Source organism: Scyliorhinus canicula, chromosome 11 (assembly GCF_902713615.1).
Source record: "Scyliorhinus canicula chromosome 11, sScyCan1.1, whole genome shotgun sequence".
NCBI lineage: Eukaryota > Metazoa > Chordata > Chondrichthyes > Carcharhiniformes > Scyliorhinidae > Scyliorhinus > Scyliorhinus canicula.
In genome coordinates, this window is record NC_052156.1 from 14,173,134 (window position 1) to 14,195,303 (window position 22,170).

The window sequence follows — 22,170 nt, forward strand, 5'->3', positions numbered from 1 at the left end:
CCCAGTCGACGTTTAGTCTCACCAATGTAGGGACCACCAGATTGGGAGCAGTGAATACAATAATCCAAATTGAAGGAAGTGCAAGTTAAACACTGCTTAACCTGTAAGGAGTGTTTGGGGCCTTGAATGGTGAGGAGGTACAGAGGCAGGCGTCCACCTTCTTACAAGAGAAGTGCTGTGGGAAGGGGATGAGGAGTTGGGCGTCACGGGAAGCGGTCCCTGCAGAATGCTGGAGCTGGTGGAAAAGGCAGAGGATGCTCATTTGAATGCGGAGGCTGGTGGGGTGATCGATCAGTTGAGTTAAATGGCCTATTTTGGTACTGTTTGAAGTAAGAAGCGTAGGATTCAAGTAAAATTTAAAATGGATGGGCAGAATTGAAGTGTTAAGACATTCTTCAAACTGCGCATTGCTTACTTCAACTTAAATATTTTAGAGCAGTATTCTAATATTTGAGTAGCGTTAGGACTATAATTTGCCTTTCAGTGTCCTGCATTAGCTAAAAGCTTCCAAGGCAATGAACTGAATTCTTTCTGATAGTTTACGGGTTAAAACATTTTTGTTAAGAATACACCCACAACACCTACAGGAAATGCAAAGAATAGACCCATGCTCTTTTTTTAAAAAAAACTGGCTTTTATTTTGCTATTAGTATTGCTGGTAACTACTGATACAGCCAAAAAAAACAACACACCTAGTAAACTGCAAGAGGTACATTCAGAACCTCAGATATATCTCCAATGTTAAAAACAAATCATAAAGGCAGGCAGTACATATACTAACATATGATAAATAGAAGGCGTTGAATGCATGGTGCCACTGACCATGCCAACCTGTTTATTGAGCTGATGCTCAGTTTTACTCCTCACAAACTGAACAGCAACTCCTGTTTAAATCAGCAAGTTGTCTGAGAACCAATAGAAACTTCCCACTTTTTCCCAACTCTTAGCCCACCCCTGATTAAAATCTCCATGCTGTACATAAGTATGCTAGAGCCTGATTTGGTTTACATCAGTTATCCATTTCAGAAAGTTACCAAGCTTTTATACAAAGGGAATTCAACTTTTATTTTTTTCAATACACTTTTAAAAATTTCAGTCGAGGCTACAGTATTAGCGTTATGAAATCCAATTATACAAAAGTTGAATTAAGCTACATCTATAAACAATTGTGGCAAATTGACATCTTGGTTTGTTTCTATATTGAGCATTACAGGCTGACAAGAGTGCTATTTCCTACCAGTAAGGCTGCACCTGTTGATCATGTAAAGTAGATAGGTCAAAAGAAAACTTATAGTAATGGCTAACCGAAGTTTAGGTGCATACATGCAAATTGTAAAATTGACCATAGCTATACATCAGCACACCAATGAGCTTGGAAAGAAAAACCTTGATTGGCTTTTAAATATTGATAGCAAACGGAGTCGTCAGGAACGATATTACAGATAAATGAAAGGCTAGTATAATCAAGACCACTATCGTACTAAGTTTAACAAACATCAATTCAAGATTTTTTTTAAAAATCAAGTGATTGTAAATGTGTGGTAGGGTGCACTTGGCTTGCATTCTTGCTTTATAGAACACTGCAAAAAGCCTTATGCCTAGGGCGTTTAGCTTGCAAGGCAGCCCGTGTGGCCATTTCAAAGACTTCTCTCACTCCTTCTTTAGTTTTTGCTGAGCATTCCATGTATCCATATGCACAAATCTTCGTAACCATTTCTTTGCCTTCTTCGGGTTTCACAGGCTCCTGTACAAGAGAAAGAGTGCATGCAAGTGCAGAGACAGAGATGGCCGAGAGAGGGGTGGGGGTGAGAGAGGGGTGGGGGTGAGAGAGGGAGGGGGGGAGGGGGTGAGAGAGAGAGGGGGGGGGCGAGAGAGAGAGGGGGGCGCGCGACAGCGAGAGAGGAGCGCGCGACAGCGAAAGAGGAGCGACAGAGAAAATGAGAGAGAGAGAAAAAAAAGATTACTTCAAATATATTATACAGAAATGTAGAATTCTTACCCTAATTGGCTAGCCTACAACGGAAAATTGAAATTAGTTTTAGACATATCTACACATTTACAACTTGCCATAGATATGGGTCACCAAATTTAGTTATTTGTAGGGTAGATTCTTCTTATTTAAGACCATTAGATATAGGATCAGAATTAGGCCACTTGGCCCATCGAGTCTGCTCCGCAATTCAATCATAGCTGATATTTTTATCCATGATGTATAGATGCCGGCGTTGGACTGGGGTGAGCGCATTAAGAAGTCTTACAACACGAGGATAAAGTCCAACATGTTTATTTCAAACGCTAGCTTTCGGAGCACTGCTCCTTCCTCAGGTGAATGAAGAGGTATGTTGGTGAAGAGGTATATTTATCATCCCCATTCTCCAGCCTTTTCCCCATAACCCCTGATCCCCTTATTAATCAAGAACCCATCTATCTCTGTCTTAAAGACACTCAGTGATTTGGCCTCCACAGCCTTTTGCAGCACAGTTCCACAGATTCACCACCCTCTGGCTGAAGAAATTCCTCCTCATCTCAGTTTTAAAGGGTCTGAGATTGTGCCCTCTGGTTCTAGTTTTTCTTACTAGTGGAAAAAACCTCTCCACGTCGACTCTATTCAAGCCTCGCAGTAACCTGCAAGTTTCAATAAGATCCTCCCTCATCCTTCTAAACTCCAACGAGTACAGATCCAGAGTCTTCAACCGTTCCTCATACGACAAGCTCTTCATTCCAGGGATCATTCTTGTGAATGGACCCTTTCCAAGGCCAGCACATCCTTCCTTAGATACGGGGCCCAAAACTGTTCATAATACTCCAAATGGGGTCTGACCAGAGCATTATACAGCCTCAGAAGTACATCCCAGCTCTTGCACCCTAGCCCTCTCAACAAAAAAAAAACTGTACCCAATTCATTTTTTCCAATTAAGGGGCAATTTAGTATGGTCAATCTACCTAACCTGCACATTTTTGGGTTGTGGGGGCGAAATCCACGCAAACACGGGGAGAATGTGTAAATTCCACACGGTCAGTGACTCAGAGCCGGGATCGAACCTGGGACCTCGGTGCCAAGAGACAGCAATGCTAACCACTGCGCCACCGTGCTGCCCTTGCATTTGCCTTCCTAACTGCCAAATGAACCTGCACGTTAAAAAACACTTATTCAAGTGCTCACTAGAGTTTAGTATGCTGAAAACTGTGGTGACATTCAGTCCCGCTATCTCTCCAGTTCCCAGAACAATACCTGAACTACAGTCAAACTGTTAGGTGCATCAAGATCAACTTTCCCATAGAAGTTCCCCGCTGTGAAAAGTCATCTTGCAAACACAAAGGTGAAAATATACACTCTGGATTAACAACCTCAAAAGTGCTTTTGTTTTGTTTTAGCATCTCCCAAAATATGTATTGTGACAAAACAAATTTACAAAAAATTGCAACAAAAAAAATCGGAGATCTGGATCAAAACAGAGTGTGTGGGATATAAGAAGAAACTTCTGACTGAAGTAGGAAAACAAAGTTGATGCTTTGTGTGGGCATCCTTTATCAACACTAATATGACTCTCAGTCTGAAGCACTAACTCATTGAGCTGAACTTTATTGATCATGGTTAAGTTCCATCACCAGAGCGGAAAGTGGATGCCAACCACGCATTGGACAGCCATGGAACCCTAGAGCATCATAAGCCTCTGCCGCCAGGGTTGCCATCCAATTAAAGATGGTGGCCCACTCTCAAGAACGACCAGGCCAATCAAAAGGCCAGCAACGCAGCAGCACCACAACCAGCCAAGGCTGCATCAGTGGTGCGAAGACGCCCTCAAAGACAGGTCAGCAGGGTCAGGGGCCCGGTGGTGGGGGACTGGGGTGGGGAAAAAGCTGTGATGCACTGGCTGTGCCACTGCTACGAGTTCCAATCAAGGATTTTCTTACCCCCACAGAACCTGACTGTCTCCCCACGTAGCAGCAAAGCCTCCTGATGCAGGCAAAATAACTGGAGGAAAGCAGTGGCCTTTAATTGGCCACATGAGTTTCCCAACACTGACAATATGGCATGTTGACAACAAGACGTCAGGCTCCCCTCTGCCGTCATTTGGCAGTCCTCCGGCCTTCTAACCCATCGCTAATGGGCTGGGAAGATTCAATCAATTGTTTTTAAAAAGCAGATATTGACAAGCCTCAGCTCTTTTGTCCTATATTTCTCCACTAACCTGCTTCATCTTTGCCAGTTCCCTCCTTGTGTGCTCATCATTCCTCAGGTCTTTCTTGTTCCCAACAAGGATAATGGGCACGCTAGGGCAAAAATGTTTCACTTCAGGAGTCCACTTCTCTGGGATATTTTCTAATTTGGAGGGAAAGGTAATAAAACAGATACATTTTACTTCATCTCATGGAATGCTCGAGCACAGAAGGAAGCCATTTGGTTCATCAAGTCTATACCAGCTATTTTGAAGAGCCAACCAGTTAGTTACACTCCCACACTCTTTCCATTTAGCCCTGCAATGTTTTATCCTTCAAGCATTCATCCAATTCCCTTCTGACGGCCAATATAGAATCCGTATCTACATCCCTATCATCAGGCCGTGTTCAAAATCCTTTTTTAAAAAAAAATATTGTAATTAAAGTTTTCACATTTTATACATTGTACACTTGTTCAAGATAGAACAAAGAACAAAAAAGAACAAAAAGAAAAGTACAGCACAGGAACAGGACCTTCGGCCCTCCAAGCCTGTGCCGACCATGTGCCTGTCTAAACTAAAATCTTCTACACTTTCTGGGTCCGTATCCCTCTATTCCCATCCTATTCATGTATTTGTCAAGGTGTCCCTTATATGTCACTATAGATGCGACGGTTCCAATTTACAACTTATTTTTTGGTGTCGGCCCCCCCCCCCCCCCCCCCCCCCCCCCGCCCCGCCTCCCTTTACTTCACCGTGGCTAGTTGTCCAGTGCTTATGTGTGTGCGGTGCCCTTCTTCTCCTTCCTCACCATCACTTGGCCTCCTCTGCCTTCTTCTTCCCTCATCCCTTCCTGTTATCAGCCTACTTTTGAGGGTTCTCGTTTCTATGGCCTTGTATTGGGCCCTCTGGTCTTTGTGGTGTCCGTTTTCTGGCCTCTCCCTTGTTTCCTTTCTTTGGTTTCCCCCATGCCCGGTTTCCTCCCCTCCCATTTCTGTCCGCTCCCTGTGGCCCCATTGGTTCCCATGTCGCCTCCCCCGCTCTATTGGTTGTTGGCTTCAAACAGGCCTCGCAACAAGTTAACAAATGGCCTCCATGCTTTGTGGAAGCCATCCTTGGATCGTCTTGAGGGTGAACTTGATCTTCTCCAGGTAGAGAAATTCCGCCAGGTCTGCCTGCCAGTCTGCAGCTGTGGATGGTGCGGCTGATTGCCAGCCGAGCAAGATTCTCTGGTGGGCGATTGAGGAAGCAAAGCCAAGGGCGTCAGCCTTCTTCCCGATATGTAGATCTGGCTGGTCTGAAGACTGCCACCCCAGGGCACCACTCCACCCTCACAACCTTGGACACTGCTTCGAAGAAGATTGTCCAGAACCCAACAAGTCTGCGGCAGGCCCAGAACATGTGAGCACGTTGGCCGGGCCTCCCTGGCACTGTTCACATTGATCCTCCACCTCCGTGAAGAACCTGCTTATTCGGGTTCTTTTTAGATGTGCTCTTTGCACCACTTTCAGCTACACGAGGGCTTAACCTTGCGCAGGAGGAGGTGGAGTTAGCCTTGTTCAGTGATTCGCTCAGAGTCTCCACCCTATTTCCATCCCAAGCTCGCATTTTCCCTTGTTTTACCCAGTGAGGAGTGTGTCCTTTCTAAGAGTCGTCCATACAGGTCCCTGCAGCACCCCTTCCCTAGACACGCATCCCAAATCCTAACCACTCATGTCGCTTCTTCTGTCAATCAACTGAAATCTGTGTCCTCTGGTTTGGAGCTAGTTTCACTTATTATCTCTATTTTAACCCTTCCTGATTTTAGTTACTGCTATCAAATCTCCTCTTAGCCTTCTCTGCTCTAAACCTCATAACCCCAGTTCATCCATTTTACTATAATCCCTCAGCCCTGGAACCATTCGAGTACATCTTTTCTGGACCTGTTTCAAAGCCTTCACACCATGAGCGCGATTCTCCGCTCCCCACGCCGGGTGGGAGAATCGCGGGAGGGCCAGTCGACTAATTTCACGCCTCCCCTGGCGCCCCCCACGATTCTCCCACCCCCGCTCGGAAGAATCGCCGCTCGCCGTTTTTCACGGTGTCCGGCGATACTCTGGCCCGGATGGGCCAAGCGGCCTGCCCTTCGCGACCGGTTCACGATGGCGCCAACCACACCTGGTCGCTGCCGTCGTGAACATGGGCGCCAAAGGCCCGTTTGAAGCTTGTGTGGGGGCGGAGAGGGGAGTGAGCACCACGGCCGTGCTCGGGAGGGGACTGGCCCACGATCGGTGCCCACCGATCGTCGGGCCAGCGTCTAAAAGCTGGCACTCTTTCGTCTCCGCCGCCCTGCAAGATCAAGCCACCACCTTTTGCGGGGCAGATGACGGCCACAGCGCATGCGCGGGTTTGAGCTGTCAGCCGTCGTGACGTCAGCCGCGCATGCGCGGGTTGGAGCCGGCCAATCTACGCATGCATGGCTGACATCACATAGGCGCCGCCGTCGCGTCATTCTCGGCGCGCCGCCTTGACGCAAACGACAAGGCCCGGCGGCTGAGAATAATGGAGCGCCGCTCCTAGCCCCCCGGGTGGGGGTGAATACATAGAACATAGAACAGTACAGCACAGAACAGGCCCTTCGGCCCTCGATGTTGTGCCGAGTCATGATCACCCTACTCAAACCCACGTATCCACCCTATACCCGTAACCCAACAACCCCCCCCCCCCCCCCCCTCCCCTAACCTTACTTTTTTAGGACACTACGGGCAATTTAGCATGGCTAATCCATCTAACCCGCACATCTTTGGACTGTGGGAGGAAACCGGAGCACCCGGAGGAAACCCACGCACACACGGGGAGGACGTGCAGACTCCGCACAGACAGTGACCCAGCTCGGGAATCGAACCTGGGACCCTGGAGCTGTGAAGCATTTATGCTAACCACCATGCTACCCATTGCTACCATGCTGCCCATACGGTGAGAGGGGCGGCCTCCGAGGCCGGCGTGAAACTCGGCCGAGTTCACGACGGCCGTCCCGATTTTTCCCGGGAGCGAAGAATTCCGCCCCTTATCTTTAACTGCAGTACCCAGAATTAGATACAATACTCCAGCTGGGGATAAACTAGTATTTTGCATAGGTTTAGCTTAACTTCCTGGCTTTTGTACTCTATGCCTCCATTCTTAAAGCCCAGGATTACATTTGATTTATTAGCTGTTTTTTAAGCTGTCCTGCCATCTCCAAATATATTTCCAAGCAACATCCCATGTCTCTGACTTCTTGTATACTCAGAGAGAACCCCCCCCCCCCATCAAAATATCAGTGAACTCAGTTTTATTTTGAAAGGAGTTTAGACAATGTTATGGTAGTTTCCAATTCTCAGACAAGTTGACACACAAGAGCCTTCAATGTCAGGAAGATCCCTTACAATGTTTCCAGAAGACTAGTGAAACATTATGCCAAGACTAGCTGCTCTGTTATTGTTTTTTTAATTCATTCATGGAGCGTGGGCATCGCAGGCTGTGCCAGCATTTATTTTCCATCCCCAATTACCCGAGGGGGCAGTTAAGAGTCAACTACATTGTTCTGGGTCTGGGTCACATGTAGGTCAAACCAGATAAGGATGGCTGATTTCCTTCCCTAAAGAACATGAGTGAACCAGGTGGGTTTTTAAGTCAGCAATGGTCATCATTAGATTTTTAATTCCAGATTTTTACTGAATTCAGATTTCACATTTGTGCAGTGATGGGATTAGAACCCAGTCTACCAAGCATCACCCTGGGTTTCTGGTTTCTAGTCCAGTGACAGTACCACTATGCTACCGCCTCCATGATATGTAAACAGCTGAGAATAGCTATGCAGCAGTAGGATTAAAGCCAATGATATGACACACTAACGGTGGTGTGACTGTAGAACAAAATTTTAGCTGCACACCATCTTACAGATATTACTTTACAAGATAATCAACAATGAAGTCTGGAAATATGTTTCTTTTTAAAAGTTGTCAGTGGTAAATTGGGCACTTTTCAATTGTAAAACCCTTATATGATTGAAATTCTGGCTGTCTTATCTTCTTAAAAATGTGGTATCACAATTCACTTATTTAACAGGCTTTAACTTCTTTAAATATTCTCTTGTATTAACGTTAAAATGATTATTCTTCATTTGAAAGGAAATAATTCCAATTAAGCACACCTGAATTACATCTCAAAAACTAACAATAAAAAACACCAAAACATGCAACCGGTGGATAGGAAAGAGATTGAATGCTCTGATTAAACCCCATATAACAAAAGGTACACCCTTACCTAAACTGTCAGGGCTATCAATAGAAAAACACATTAGAATAACATCTGTATCTGGATAGGAGAGAGGCCTAAGTCGATCATAGTCTTCCTGTCCTGCTGTGTCCCAAAGTGCCAGTTCAACCTGCAGAAGAAAATTAACGATAAATTTTCAGAATCTGAAATGTTCAAATTCTGTCCATGCAGTGTGGTAATGTACAACGGACAGAAGGTCAGCCTGGATAAATGTCTTTTGCCCTTCAAAATAAAACACCCCTATATTAGTGCAACCCCTTCGAAAGGGTCTGCTTGCTGAACAGTTTTCTAAATAAGGCAAAGTGTGAATACTGTTAGGAACTCAAAAGTGCGTGAATGTTCTATTCAAGAGTTAATGAGCTACTAATTTAGTCGAGGCTGTTGAAAAATTAAGCTCAGGAAGGAGGATTTCTGAAGAATAAAGCACATTTTCCTTCTGCATCGTGTTAGGATCAAGATTTCTCAAGTCAGATAGAATATGGAAAAGATAGTTTTACTTTTTTAGCATGCCTCAACCCACCAACTTCACATTTCCATGGATAGTTCCAATGCCAAAACTGGAGGCCATAAATATAAGATGGTGACCAATACATCAAATCGGGATATAGGAGATATAGCTTTACCAAAAGAGTTGTTAGAATGTGGAACTTGCTACTAAAAAGAGAGCTGATGCAAACGGCATAGATGGATTTAAGCAGTAGGTAAGCGTGAGGGACAGAGGAATAGAGGATATGATGATAGGGTTGGATGAAGAGAGATGGGAGGAGATTGGAGTGAAGCATAAACAGATCAGTTGGACCAGAGGTCCAGTTTCTGTGCTGAAAGTTGTTTGCAAGTCCAAGTAACATTTGGTTCTTGACACCAATTCCAAAATTTCAAAAAACATTCTGTTACCTAACTCAAGCACGCAAGATGTCGTGGCTACTAGTTTTAAAAACAAACTGGTGCAAAGAGGGGTTTTGTCTGCAGTATTTATTCAGCGTAGGAGCAAGGGAAGATCATATGGCTTGCAGGAGTAGTTTAGATGAAAAATAACAGCCATCAATGCTCCACACATTAGCACCTTCCTTTCCCACCCCAATCAATTTTGAGAACAAACCTATATCAATACACATAGTTCATCCTTTTTCTCATTTATCTAGGTTTTGGCCTTGCAGTGAATGTCAGGTAACAGAACATGGTCATTAAAATATTGTAAATGATGCTACACCTATAATGCACCAAACAATAGTACCTCCCATCGTTTACTACCAACCTGTTTTCCATCCACTTCAATATCTGCTACATAATTTTCAAAAACCGTTGGAACATACACCTCGGGAAACTGATCTTTACTGAAGACGATTAGTAGACATGTCTTCCCACAGGCGCCATCACCAACTATAACCAGTTTTTTGCGAATGGCAGCCATCACTGTAAAAATACAAAATTACAATTACAAGACCACTCAAAGGAATGTGCGTTCTCTTTTTCAGATGCGAACCATTCCAAATGCCAGGAGATTTTTCTTTGTTTTAAAAAACTGCAGCTATCAAGATCGTTCAAATTTATTTTAAAATTTGGAAAAATTCAAAATGCAGTTGGATCTTAATACTAGTGGGGCCTCTGGCTAGAAACATCAAGGTCAATTGTAGCTGACCAAATGACTGGAAATAACAAATTTATTATAGAACATGAACTAGGACCTTCTAGTGGCCCAGTCAGCTTATTTCTGCTCCCAGTAATCAATTCTCTGGTTTAATACAGAATCTCTGAAAAGTATAAATAACTTTTACATGAACCAATATTTTGGAATACAACATAAATCAGACAGTTGCCAATACATTGAAACACAAATTAGAAATACCATTATTCAGGCACACATTTCTTACCAATAATAAAAGTCCCGGTTTACAGGTTTAGACAATTCTCAGCAAGCACAATGGGTGCATCAGTAAGTTAACTGATGTAATGTCTTTGAAAAATGTGGGTGGCACAATAGCTCAGTGCGTCAGAGCTCCAGCATACTGTGGTGAGCATTCAGGTTTCTGCAGATTCTCTATCGGTGAGGTTGCCCATTACGACAGTATAATTGTATGACAATTAGTATTTGAAGGCCAGGAAATGAGATCCTACAAGCTGACAAAAACCCAAAGGAAGTCTCCAGCTACTCCTCCCAACGAGGTAGTAAATGGAAGTATCGACAGTCAGTCCAACATTATGAAATATTCAGGCTTTTTTCTTAAATGGCGGTGTGTGTGTGTGTTGGGGGGGGGGGGGGATTTAAAAAACCATGGAAATTATAGAAAAGTTACGGTGCAGAAAGAGGCCCATCATGTATGTGCCCGCCAAAAAAGGTGAAGCAACTAGCTACTCATTTTAATCCTATTGTCCAGCACCTGGTCCATAGTCTTTAAAGTTACAGCAGATGCAGATCCAGGTACCTTCTAAATAAGTTAGGTGTTGCAGCCTCAAGCACCAACTTCAGCAATCAATTCCAGACTCCACCAATCTCTGGGTGAAAAGGTTTGCCCTCATGTCCCCTCTAATCCTTCTACTAATCACCTTAAATCCAAAGCACAATGGTACCACAATTCCCAGATCTCAATCAATCCTTACATTCCAGAAATTTCAAACTGTGCAAATGGTCATTATTTTATTATTGCGATGCTTTTTTTTTTTGTAAGTCTAGTACTGAATGGCATTCGTGCATGTTGATTTCATAATCAGTCTGAAAGTCTTACCTTGAAACACAATCTTTGGATTAAAAAGAAACTTCCAAGTTCTCAACAAGAACGGTGCGATTAGAAATGTTCATAGAATCGCTAGAAGGACAGCATTCGGCCCATCGAGTCTGCATCGACCCTCTGAAAGAGCACCCTTCCGAGACCCACTCTCCCTGTAACCCCACCTAACCTGCACAACTGCAGGCACTCTGGGGCAATTTAGCATGCCCAATCCACCTAACCTGCACATCTTTGGACTATGGGAGGAAACCAGAGCACCCGGAGGAAACCCACGCTGACACAGGGAGAAGGTGAAAACCCTACACTAACCCACGGCCAGAATTGAACCTGGGTCCCTGGTGCTGTGAGGCAGCAGTGCTAACCGCTGTGCCACCACGTTGCCAAACCCAGATTTTACGCCAACCCCTGATTTTAAAAATGCTTTCTCAGAACTTAAGTTAATTGATACACAAATATTTTGTATCTTACAAACAAATTTCTGATTCAAAACCTTTGCCACAATGAATTCAGATATCCAAATATCATGCAAATATATCCTTTGCTCACTCAAGGGTATTTGTAATGCAAGCCAAGTATGGCACAAGGTTAGAAAAAAAATCTAGTAAACAAAACAGTTAAAGGAATGCACACACAAGGCAATGTTTTCAGCTGTTGTTACTTAGAAATAGAAGCAGGAACTGCAAACAAAATGCAGACGTATTATGTATAAAAGGTATTGTTGAAATTGTACAAAAAAGAGACAGAGGTTATTTAATATACAGGTAATTATTTTTGTAGTAAATTTGGAACACTTCCCTCCTTTTTTGCAAGATTCTGTGATTTGATTTTGGGTAACTCCAGAAATACATAAACAATACCTTCCAAAACTGATATTTTTCATTTTACCCCCCTTCACTAACTGAGCTCAAATCATCTATCCTAAAGATAACAGGGACTGCTGGCTGAACATTCAGAAGACAAGAGAGATAGTATAGCAAACAAAGTCCTTTCTGTACCACAGATTTCCATACAAATATGTTTACTGGAAACCTGCCAAAAATCATCTCCATCTAATCGCTGCAAACCATTCCTACCAAAAGTGTTCAAACACATTTAATCAGTTTGCAGTACTTCGGTGCTCAAACCCCCTCAACAAATCAACATCATTTTGAAGGTGAAGTGCTCAAAATTGATTTCAGAACTTGATTTTTTTTTAATGCATTTCCATTTCTCCGTATAAACTAACCGTGGTTTGCACTGCAAAATGTTTGTAAACCTGCAGAATGCTGCCTATTATTTTAGTAGTATCATTGGGATCTACTGTTCTTTTGGTCTGCTCAAGCACGGTATTTCCCCCCCCCCCCCCCCCCCCCATATGCAGCAAGAGGACCCCTTGTGCTTGCTGCCTGACCATCCTTGCAGAGGGCCCTCCTTACTGCAGTCATATCCGAGTGGGGGAAACTGGGTGGTGGTTCCTTTAAGAAATCTATTCAAACCAGCAAGGGTGCTGCTGCGAAAAAATATTTTTGTTGGCTCAAAAACAAGTTCTAACATTAAAAGACAAGAAACTGGAAAAAAAAACTTAGAAATGGCAGAAATATACTTACTATTTCTATTCTTTCACCGACCTCCAGGATACTTGTCACTGCCAAACAACCCTGAATACCTGTTCGAATGGGTGGATTGCATGTCAGAACCAGAAGGAAATGGCATGCGGAACCAATAGAGTCATAAATATTAAAAGTAGCCTCCTCCAGGCACTTCTGCTGCATGTGGCACCACCTACTAGAGGGGTGTCTGTGCATAGGACTGAATGTAATTCATAATGTTATAATTCTGTCTAAATGATAGTTTGAATACTTCAAAATCAGCCTAATGTGTGAAATGCTTTTGAGGTGTTCTAACAACATGACTAACTAGCTGCATAAATGCAAGGATTACTATCCATTTCCAGTTCAGTTTTTAGCTCTCACTAGGCCTGTACAGGTCAGAATGGATGCAGATCAATGCGGAGTTGCACTGTTCCCACGAACACCCTGTCCTATTAAAATAAAAACAACTCGACCTCTGGCACTCGACTCTCCAATGCAGGGTCTAAAGAATTGACACTTAGGTCCCTGATTGCAACTCGTCACTCTATCTTTTCTCAAGATTTCTGGTGTCTCAGGGCATCGAGGGATACGGGGAGCAGGCAGGAAAGTGGAATCAATCAGCCATGATCATATTGGATGTGGCAGCAGGCTCGATGGGCCATATGGTTCACTCCTGCGCCAATTTCTTCTTTAGTGTTGCTAATTGTGGCTGGCTCATGCCATGAATTTAAGTGCAGTATGAGGCCATTCGGCCCATCAAGTCTGCACGGGCCCTTGGAAAGATCACCCTACTCAAGCTCATACCTCCACCCTAACCCCGTAACCTAACCCAACCATTTTGGACACGAAGGGTAATTTAGCATGGCCAGTCCACCTAACCTGCACATCTTTGGACTGTGGGAGAAAACCGGAGCACCCAGAGGAAACCTATGCAGACACGGGGAAAACGTGCAGACTGCGCACAGACAGTGACCAAGCCGGGATTCGAACCTGGGACCCTGGAGCTGTGAAGCAATAGTGCTAACCACTGTGCTACCGCACCACCCATATCACTGTGGGGCAAGGTGAGGAGGCAGGCCCCAAAATCCTCAGCCAATAAGGAAATTGTAACCCCATTGGCTTAGCATTACACTACACTCAAGCCATCTAGTCAACTGAACTAACCAACCCCTAATCTCCATGATACCATGTGGAAAGTCAAGCAATGAGGATAAAGAAAACATAGGCTGTTTAGATCTATTGGTGGAATAAACTGACCACGTGCAGTGCAAATAGGATGCTGGTTTCCAATCTTTGGGCTACGTTGGCAGACTTCTTGATAAAGGAAATCTCATCAGTCTTCAGAAACATACACACAGACATCTCTTCCCTTACTGAACAAAGGTGGATGAATTACAGGTGCTCCCAGATAATATATCAACATGCAAATCTACAGCTTATGAAAGCAAGATAAAATCTCAATGCATTTACTGTGAAGAAATTAATTTACATTTTGATCCAACCACATAGGTGAGCAATGGCCTTTATGGCTTCTCTTATGTCATACATAGACTGTGACGAAGGGAAGGCAGTAGTATAGTAATTGTTTTGACCTGCCTAAGAACGTTGTTTGCTGTGGACACCAGCAATCTTAAAACAGTTGCGACATTCCATGAAGGTATGTCAGAATGAATGCTGGCTGACAAGTCAATTTAAAAGGCCGTGATGGTAGAGATTGCAGAAATAAAGTGCATACTCGGAAAGAAAGCAGATTTTTCTTCCTGAAGTATCAAAATTACAGATGGAAGGAAAAATGAAAATGCTCCAAGCTTCTCTACTGGAATTGGATTAGGCTCTAAATAATGTAACAAACATTTTGAAAGTCACCACGCAGTGAGCAGCATTACTCTCATCGAAGCATAGCAAGTTTCTTACAGATGAGTAAAAATAAAGTTGCTATAGTCCCAGGTGACCATAGGCTGCCTTCCTCTTTGAGGGGGAGAGCTGACTGGTGGTGATTTAACCAGAGGATCACCACACCTCAGGAGAGGGGCAAGGCAGAGAAGACATGACCTTCATGAATAAGAAAGTTATAAAGAGACACAAACGAGGTGGAACAAACTGTGACAGATGGCATTCAGTGAGGAAATCCACTTTGGATCCCAGAAACTTAGATCAGAATAATTTGTATTGTATTCTTACTCGGGGAAAGCTAAACTACACACCATTTCTGCTAAGTTTGATACATTACCTGTAGCAGCGGAGTAGCCAACTCAAATAGACTAGTCTCCACTCTGACCATAGTTAATGGGGCATTTGAAGCGTTCTACCGGAACCTGTACAAGTCGGAACCCCTGGAGGATGAGTTCTCAGTGTCAGGGTTTGTAGACGGTTTGGCCTTCCCGGTAGCGAGCAAGAGGATAGGGAGGAATTGGTAGCTCCTCAGCCTCTGGTAATTAAGGAGGGTTTGATGCAGTTGGGGAAGGCGCCGGGACTGGACAGATTCCCAACTGAATTTTACAATAAGTTTGTCAGATTGTTAACCACAGTGCTGCTGGAGGACTCTCTAACTTGAGGGACGTTGCCACCCTCTTTGGTACAGCCAATGTCCAGAGGTTGCTCAAAGTGGTACTGTTCCCCTCTCCATCCCCTGAAATGGTGGTGATTATTTCTCTGGCTGCAGAGGAGGCATTCAATAGGATGGAATGGAGCTATTTATTTGAGGTCTTGGATAGGTTTGGCTTTAGACCTAGGTTTATATTCTGGATCCGGCTTTTTGCATAGAGCCCCTACTGCGGGAGTCCAAACAATTGATTTAAACTCAAAATACTTCCGACTGGGAAGAGGGACGAGTCAGGGATGTCCATTGCCTCCTCTCGGTTTGCCCTGGCTATTGATTCTCTGGCTATCTCGTTGAGGTCATTCACAAAGTGGAGGGGAATAAATAGAGGGGGAGGGAGGGAGCATAGAGTGTCCCTACATGCGGACGACCTGTTACTGTATATGACGGACCCTCTCTCCAGTGCAGAGGAGATAATGGATGTGATCTCATAGAAAAGTGTCATTTGTGGCGGGTTTTGCTGCGAGTTTCCCGCTGGCTGCGTCGGCGAGTTCCCCACTACTATCTAACTACACAGTCACTTATTTTGGAGCCAGGGTATGTTTTCACCGGTTTAGCCCATACTTTGAATTATTTTCATCACTGTAGAGCCAAACTCACTGGCCAGAAAGTTCCTCAGAGATTGGGCCACCATTTTGAAAGGGTGCCCCTATCTCCAAGTAAACTTGTGGGTCTCTCTCTCTCTCTTCCCCACCCCCAACCCACTCATGGTCAATGTCACCCTACATATATGGGCATTACCCCACAGCACCTCCCCCCCCTACTCCCATGTGATGACACCCCACAATGGGGTCACTGAGGGTCCCCCCCCCTTCTTTTTCCTTCCCACACTTCCTTCCTTCTTCCCCCCCCCCCCCCCCCGCCCCCCCAACGTTCCAGAGGCATCTTCATACCCACCCTGCATCCCCACCACTCTCATTTCATGGGCGTGGCCCTCTTCAGACCCTGAACCGTGGCAGTTCCACCCTGGCACTGATACACTGGCACCTTCTGCCGACTTTGCAGTGCCACCTGGGCCCTTGGCAGTGCCTCAAAAATATGGGGACAATTTAGATGGCACTTCAAACTGGTGCTTTGTCGATGTTGGCTCCAATCAGTGGAAACCACTATTTTTGTGTCAGAAGTTTTGGATTCGTCCTTTGGGCTAGGAAAGAGTATGGTTGGAGGGGCTTGGTGATCGGTTTGTTGATGGTATGTTCCTGAACTTTGAGGAGTGGCTGGGGAAGTGCAAGTTCTCAGGACCTAACCAGTGTTGATATTACAAAGTATGAAACTTTGCGCACAAGGAGATTGTTTCATTCGGCAGCAAGTGTAGGGGAGGGAGGGATGCTGGAGATCAGCTGGAATCAACAGATCAGGTCCTGTTGGACAAAATGAAAAGTGGGAAGAGTTGGGCCAGTAACGCGAGAATGGGGAGTGGAGCAAGGCCCTGTATATAGAGTAAACTCTACCTCTTTGTGCACTCGGCTCAGCCTGATACATACAATTCAAGGTGGTGCATAGGGCGCATTTGACTAGGGCTGCATAAGTAGGTTTTTGGAGAACTAGAGGATAGGTGCGAGCAGTGCTCTGGGGGCCCTACCCATCGCACACACTTCTTGTGATCCTGCCCTGGGCTCATGAACCTTTGTTCAGCATCACGAGGGGAATTCTTGGCGTCGGCTTGAAGACGGGCCCTTTGGTGGCTTTTTGGGGATCTCAACTTGACAGTTACAGACAGGGGCGAAGGCAGATGGCCTTTGCTTCCTTGATAGCCCGTAGGTGAATCTTGTTTCGCTGGTGGTCCTCATTCCCACCCAGTGCAGCAAGCTTGGCTCGGAGACCTGATGGAATTTTATCACTTAGAAAAAATTCAAGTATCTAATGAGAGGTTCAGTTGAAAAGTTGCACATCAGATGTCAGCAATTTTCTTTTTCAAAGAGTTCATTACCATCAGATACTTTGGGGGGGGGGGGGGGGGGAAAGAGAGATTGGGGATTGGTTGTCATTTCTTTTGGGTTTGTGGGGGGGGGGGGGGTTATGAAAGGTTGGAATAGTTAACTATTGTGCATAAATGGTTGAAATGGTGGTATTCTGAAAATGTAACAATTTTTTATTAAATGGAAATGGCGGGGGGGGGGGGGGTGTTTGTACGTTGTATGAATCTGGTTCAATATTTTGTATGTTTGCAAGATTAAAACTTTTTTTTTTAAAAAAGGCAAACGTGCAGACTGAGCAGTTAAAAGATATGAGGGGTAATACAACTTGACAGCAAAAAATGGAAACCTCACCTACATCTTAGCAAATGAGAAACTAAAAGAGCACAGGGAACGAGATACTGGTAAACGCAGAAATGAGGATGATTAGAATGTCAAAGTTTCCGCTATAGGAGGTGGTCAAGATAAATAGGTTGCATGTTTTAAAAAGAAAACTGCAAAAGTACAAGGGGATAGAACGATATGACAAAAGATTGAGATGAGGCTAATGGAATGAGACTCATGAGAAGCACCAAAACTGTATTAAAAATTCATTTATAGGATGTTGGCGTTGTTGGTTGGGCCAGCATTTATTGCCCATCACCAACTACTCTTCATTTTGGAGGGCATTGGCGAGTTAACCATATTGCTGTTGATCTGTCACCTGCAGGCCAAACCAGATAAGGATGACAGATTTCCTTCCCTAAAGGACATTAGTGAACCAGATGGGTTTTGCAACAATCAACATGTTCACCGTTAAGATTTATAATTGCAGTTTATTTTATGGATTCAAATTTCACCATCTGCAGTGGTGGGATTTGAACTCGGGTCCCCAGGTCTTCCCTGGGTCTCTGGACTATTTTTTTTGTGCAGACTAGTTGGGCTAAATTTCCCAGTTCCACGCTGCATGTTCTATGAAACTTCACTCAATACGGACTATAGTTCATAGACAATAGAACGTACAGGATGCAGAGGTAAAAGAATCTACACGTCAGAAAATGAATTAAAAATTCAAATTGATGGAAAGGGGGGGGCAGTAGTGAAAAAATGCAAAATGACAGCCAATGTTTTCCACCACGCAATCTTTTTATTTTCCATTGACCTGGAAAATCTTGCCAACATTTTCCATTTCAAAGCAAGTAAAAACAACTATGAAAGAAAGTCTCCACAGAGTTTAAACTTCAGTGGGATGTAGATCGGGTACGATTGATAACTGATTCACTGAGCAGGTTTCCCATTGCTGGCATAGGCCACTTTCACCAGGGTCTTTATTGGTATTAACCTTTATTGCCAATATATATTTTGCTTGAAGATCATAAACTATTCCTCTAATTTGATTTAAGCATGCACTGTAATGTTTAGACAATAATCAGTGTTCAAGACAGGGTATCGTATAAATTTCATCCCAGTATTTACCATGTGCCGTAACTGGTAGAGTGCATCAGCAATAAGTGACAGCAGGATACCCAGAACATCCAAACTTGCAGGTTCACATCATCTCCAATACTGCTTTTAGGTTTGCATCCTACTCCTGAGACTCTACACTGCAATGGTGATGGAGCACTGCACAATCAGAAGATATGTTAAACCAAGGCCCTATTTATTCTCTCGGGGCGACGCAGAAGGTTGAGTGATACAATCAGTCCGTGCCCATTAGCAGCAACACCTGGTCAACATTTGGGCTTGGGCTGATAAATGGCAAGTAACATTCACGCCACGCAAGTGGTGGGCAATGAAAATTCAATCATCTCCCCATGACATTCAATGGCATTGCTATGACAGTCAACCGCATCTACTATCTCAGAATCCCCCCACTGTCAACATCCTGGAGGTAGCATTGACCACAAACTGAACTGGACTAGCCATATAACTACTGCGGCTAAAACAGGTCAGAGGCTGGGAATTCTGTGAAGAGTAATTCACCTCCTGACTCCATGAAGCCTGTCCACCATCTACAAGTCAAATCAGGGCTGTGCTAGAATACTCTCCACTTGCCATGTCAAGTGCAGTTTCAGCAATACAGATTATCTGGTTGGAGAATCTAATCGTGTATAAATTGCCTGTCTTGTTTCCTTGCAGTGACGGTAGTTTAAAAATCCTTTGTTAGCTGTGAAGATGTGAAGTCATGAAAGGTGATATACAAATAAGTTGTTTCGTTCTGCTGTCATTTTGACTGGTATATGTTTTCTCTACCTAGTTTGTGGAAGTTGACAACTTGTGTTTTTTTTTTAAATATGAGAAATGAGAGTCGGCAATGACACAAAGGCAGCTCCAATCCTGTATTAACAATCAGGGGCCATGCATTCACACTGTCTGATTATCCCAGTCAAGAAAAGCCTCCTGCATCATTTCCCTAAACAAGTTCAGTAGCTTTAGTTTGGGATTTAGCAGGCCGTGAGAGATGTATGTTTTTCCAGCTGGCTGCAAAAATGCAGCTAAAGAAAAGCAGCACCTGGCTAAAAATAATTAGAACACCAAACCAGAGAGTAGAATTGGCCATCCAAATACGCAGGGTTGGTATGGAGTTAATAATTCACATTAGCTGCTGATTTAGGTGCAACACATTTTGAGATATTCCTACTTCAAATTTCAGAATTTTCCAACAAAAAAAAAAATCCTTTGCTTAAACAACAAAACTATACTAATATTGACCTAACATGATGTATTAAGACATTGCTTGCTTAGTTCTGACGTCGACTTTGCCAAGCGAAAATTCTACTTTATGGCTAAACTAGAATAGAAAGTCACTGACCACAACAGAACTGCTTGCACCATTTTGTTTTAACAACATTCCAATTTTACAAATTCCTATCTTACTTCTGGCTATAGTTCCCTCGAGGTTGAGGAGCAAGTAGAACTCCTGTTAATGCAAATTAACGGGTGCCCCAGAATGCTAAATCTTTATGCTCAAAAGCCACACCATCTGGAACTGCTGAAAACCAAATTTCAGCAACAAATTCTAATGTTGAATGAACATTCAGTCATTTCAAGCATGAGCTGGAAAGCAACATTGGAGCTGGCAAATGGAAGGTCATACAAGGAAGTGAGGAAATTCATGGATCAACTCATATAGCTAACTTGTATACCTAGCAACCAACTTTACTGTCGCATTTTTAGAAAGAACGGCTTGCATTTAATGACCATACAACATTTCAAACCATAATATAGTAAGGATAGGAAGCATAGAAGCAAATTTGCACAAAGTAAAAACCAACAAACAGGAATCTGATAACATCCAGATAATTCATTTTAAGTGATGTTGGTCGAAGGATCTATTAATATTGGCCAGGACACTAAAGTGGCGGCAAAGGTGGGGAGCATTCCCCTGTCTTTCATCAAAATAATTCCACAAATCTTTTATGTTCACCTGAGATAGAGACTCAGTTTAAGGGTGGCACCTCCAACAGTGTAGCACTCCCTTAGTAGTGCACTGGAATGTCAGCAGAACTGGCAGCAGGTTTCTGGTCAGTGGAGGTTATTGAGGAAAAACATCCGCATAAACAGAAAATGCTGCACAATCTCAGCAGGTCTGACAGCATCTGTGGATGCACTGTAAATTCTACGTAAAAAGATAATGGGATGTAACTCGCACACAAATTAATCGGCTCAAGAGGAACACTGGCACAGCTCTGAAAAAAGATTGCCATTACTTGACCTGTGTGCATTCGGAGAGAAAACAAACTGAAAGTTTAAATGTGTGTATTTATTGTATTGTAAAGTTACCTTCTAAATAAATATATTTTCCAACCACAGATTAAAAATAGAAACGCTTACTTTGTAACAGCAATTATTACTAGTCTATTTTTGCACAGTACACAACAAATTATTGAAGTGTATCACATTTCAGAGGTTAGACTCTGATAAATATTTTAAGAATCTTTCGAGTAAACAAACTGAAATCTTTGCCATAATTCAAACTGAACATTCTTTGGCTTCAAAAGATAAATTACCAGTCAAGCTGCATTAATTCACAGGATGTTCCAACTTCTTGTTATCTGACCCCAGTTTCTAGAAAAAATGAAAACTTACAAGCAAACCCAATTCACAGATTCCAATATCCATGTTCCAGTTCCTATCCCATGTCAAGCCCAAGGGAATCAAACAGATTCCAGCCTACTTTAATCTCCCCACTCATGAGTGAGCTCTTCTCCCAAAAAATAGGAAATCTGCCATTTAAAAAAAAATGAATTGCTACTTTAATTAAGCATCCAATAGTAATGCATGTTTTTCAATGTTTGCAACAAATACTCAATACACTGCCCGAAAACAAAATTGTTCCATGGAATCCCTATAGATCAGAAGGAGGCCATTCGACCCATCGTGCCTGCACTAGCCCTCTGAAAGAGCAACCTACCTAGGCCCAATCCCCCGCCCTATCCTCATAACCCCACCTAACTTGCACATCTTCGAACACCAAGGAGCAATTTTAGCATGACTAATTCACCGATCCTGCACATCTCTGGATTGTGGGAGGAAACCGGAGCACCCATAGGAAATCCACGCAGACACGGGGAGAACGCGCAAACTCCACAGTCACCCAAGGCCAGAATTGCACCTGGGTCCCTGGCGTTGTGGGGCATCAGAGGCACCGGGCAGCACGATAGCACAGTGGTTAGCACAGTTGCTTTGCCGCTCCAGGTTTGATTCCCGGCTTGGGTCACTGTCTGTGCGGAGTCTGCACGTTCTCCTCATGTCTGCATGGGTTCCCTCCGGGTGCTCCGGTTTCCTCCCACAGACCAAAGATGTGCGGGTTAGGTGGATTGGCCATGCTAAATTGCCCTTAGTATCCAAGAAGATTGGATAGGGTGCTCTTTCCAAGAGCCGATGCAGACTTGATGGGCCAAATGGCCTCCTTCTGCACTG

At 43.8% G+C, this 22,170-nt stretch overlaps 1 protein-coding gene across 3 annotated transcripts in view; it reads right to left on the reverse strand.

Annotated features, from left to right (window-relative positions):
* Positions 1–613: 613 nt before the first annotated feature.
* Positions 614–22,170, reverse strand: part of LOC119973842 (transforming protein RhoA-like) — a 55,116-nt gene continuing 33,559 nt past the window's right edge. For 2 of the 3 annotated variants that reach the window (XM_038812315.1, XM_038812316.1), the window contains exons 2-5: positions 9,712–9,869; positions 8,445–8,565; positions 4,194–4,324; positions 614–1,744 (exon numbers count right to left, since the gene is read on the reverse strand). In XM_038812315.1, the coding sequence (XP_038668243.1) occupies positions 1,571–1,744; positions 4,194–4,324; positions 8,445–8,565; positions 9,712–9,867 (582 nt within the window). In that variant the 5' untranslated portion in view covers positions 9,868–9,869 and the 3' untranslated portion in view covers positions 614–1,570. Of the gene's footprint in view, positions 1,745–4,193; positions 4,325–8,444; positions 8,566–9,711; positions 9,870–12,768; positions 12,793–22,170 lie in introns of those variants that run through there. The other variant, XM_038812314.1, reaches the window with a different exon arrangement.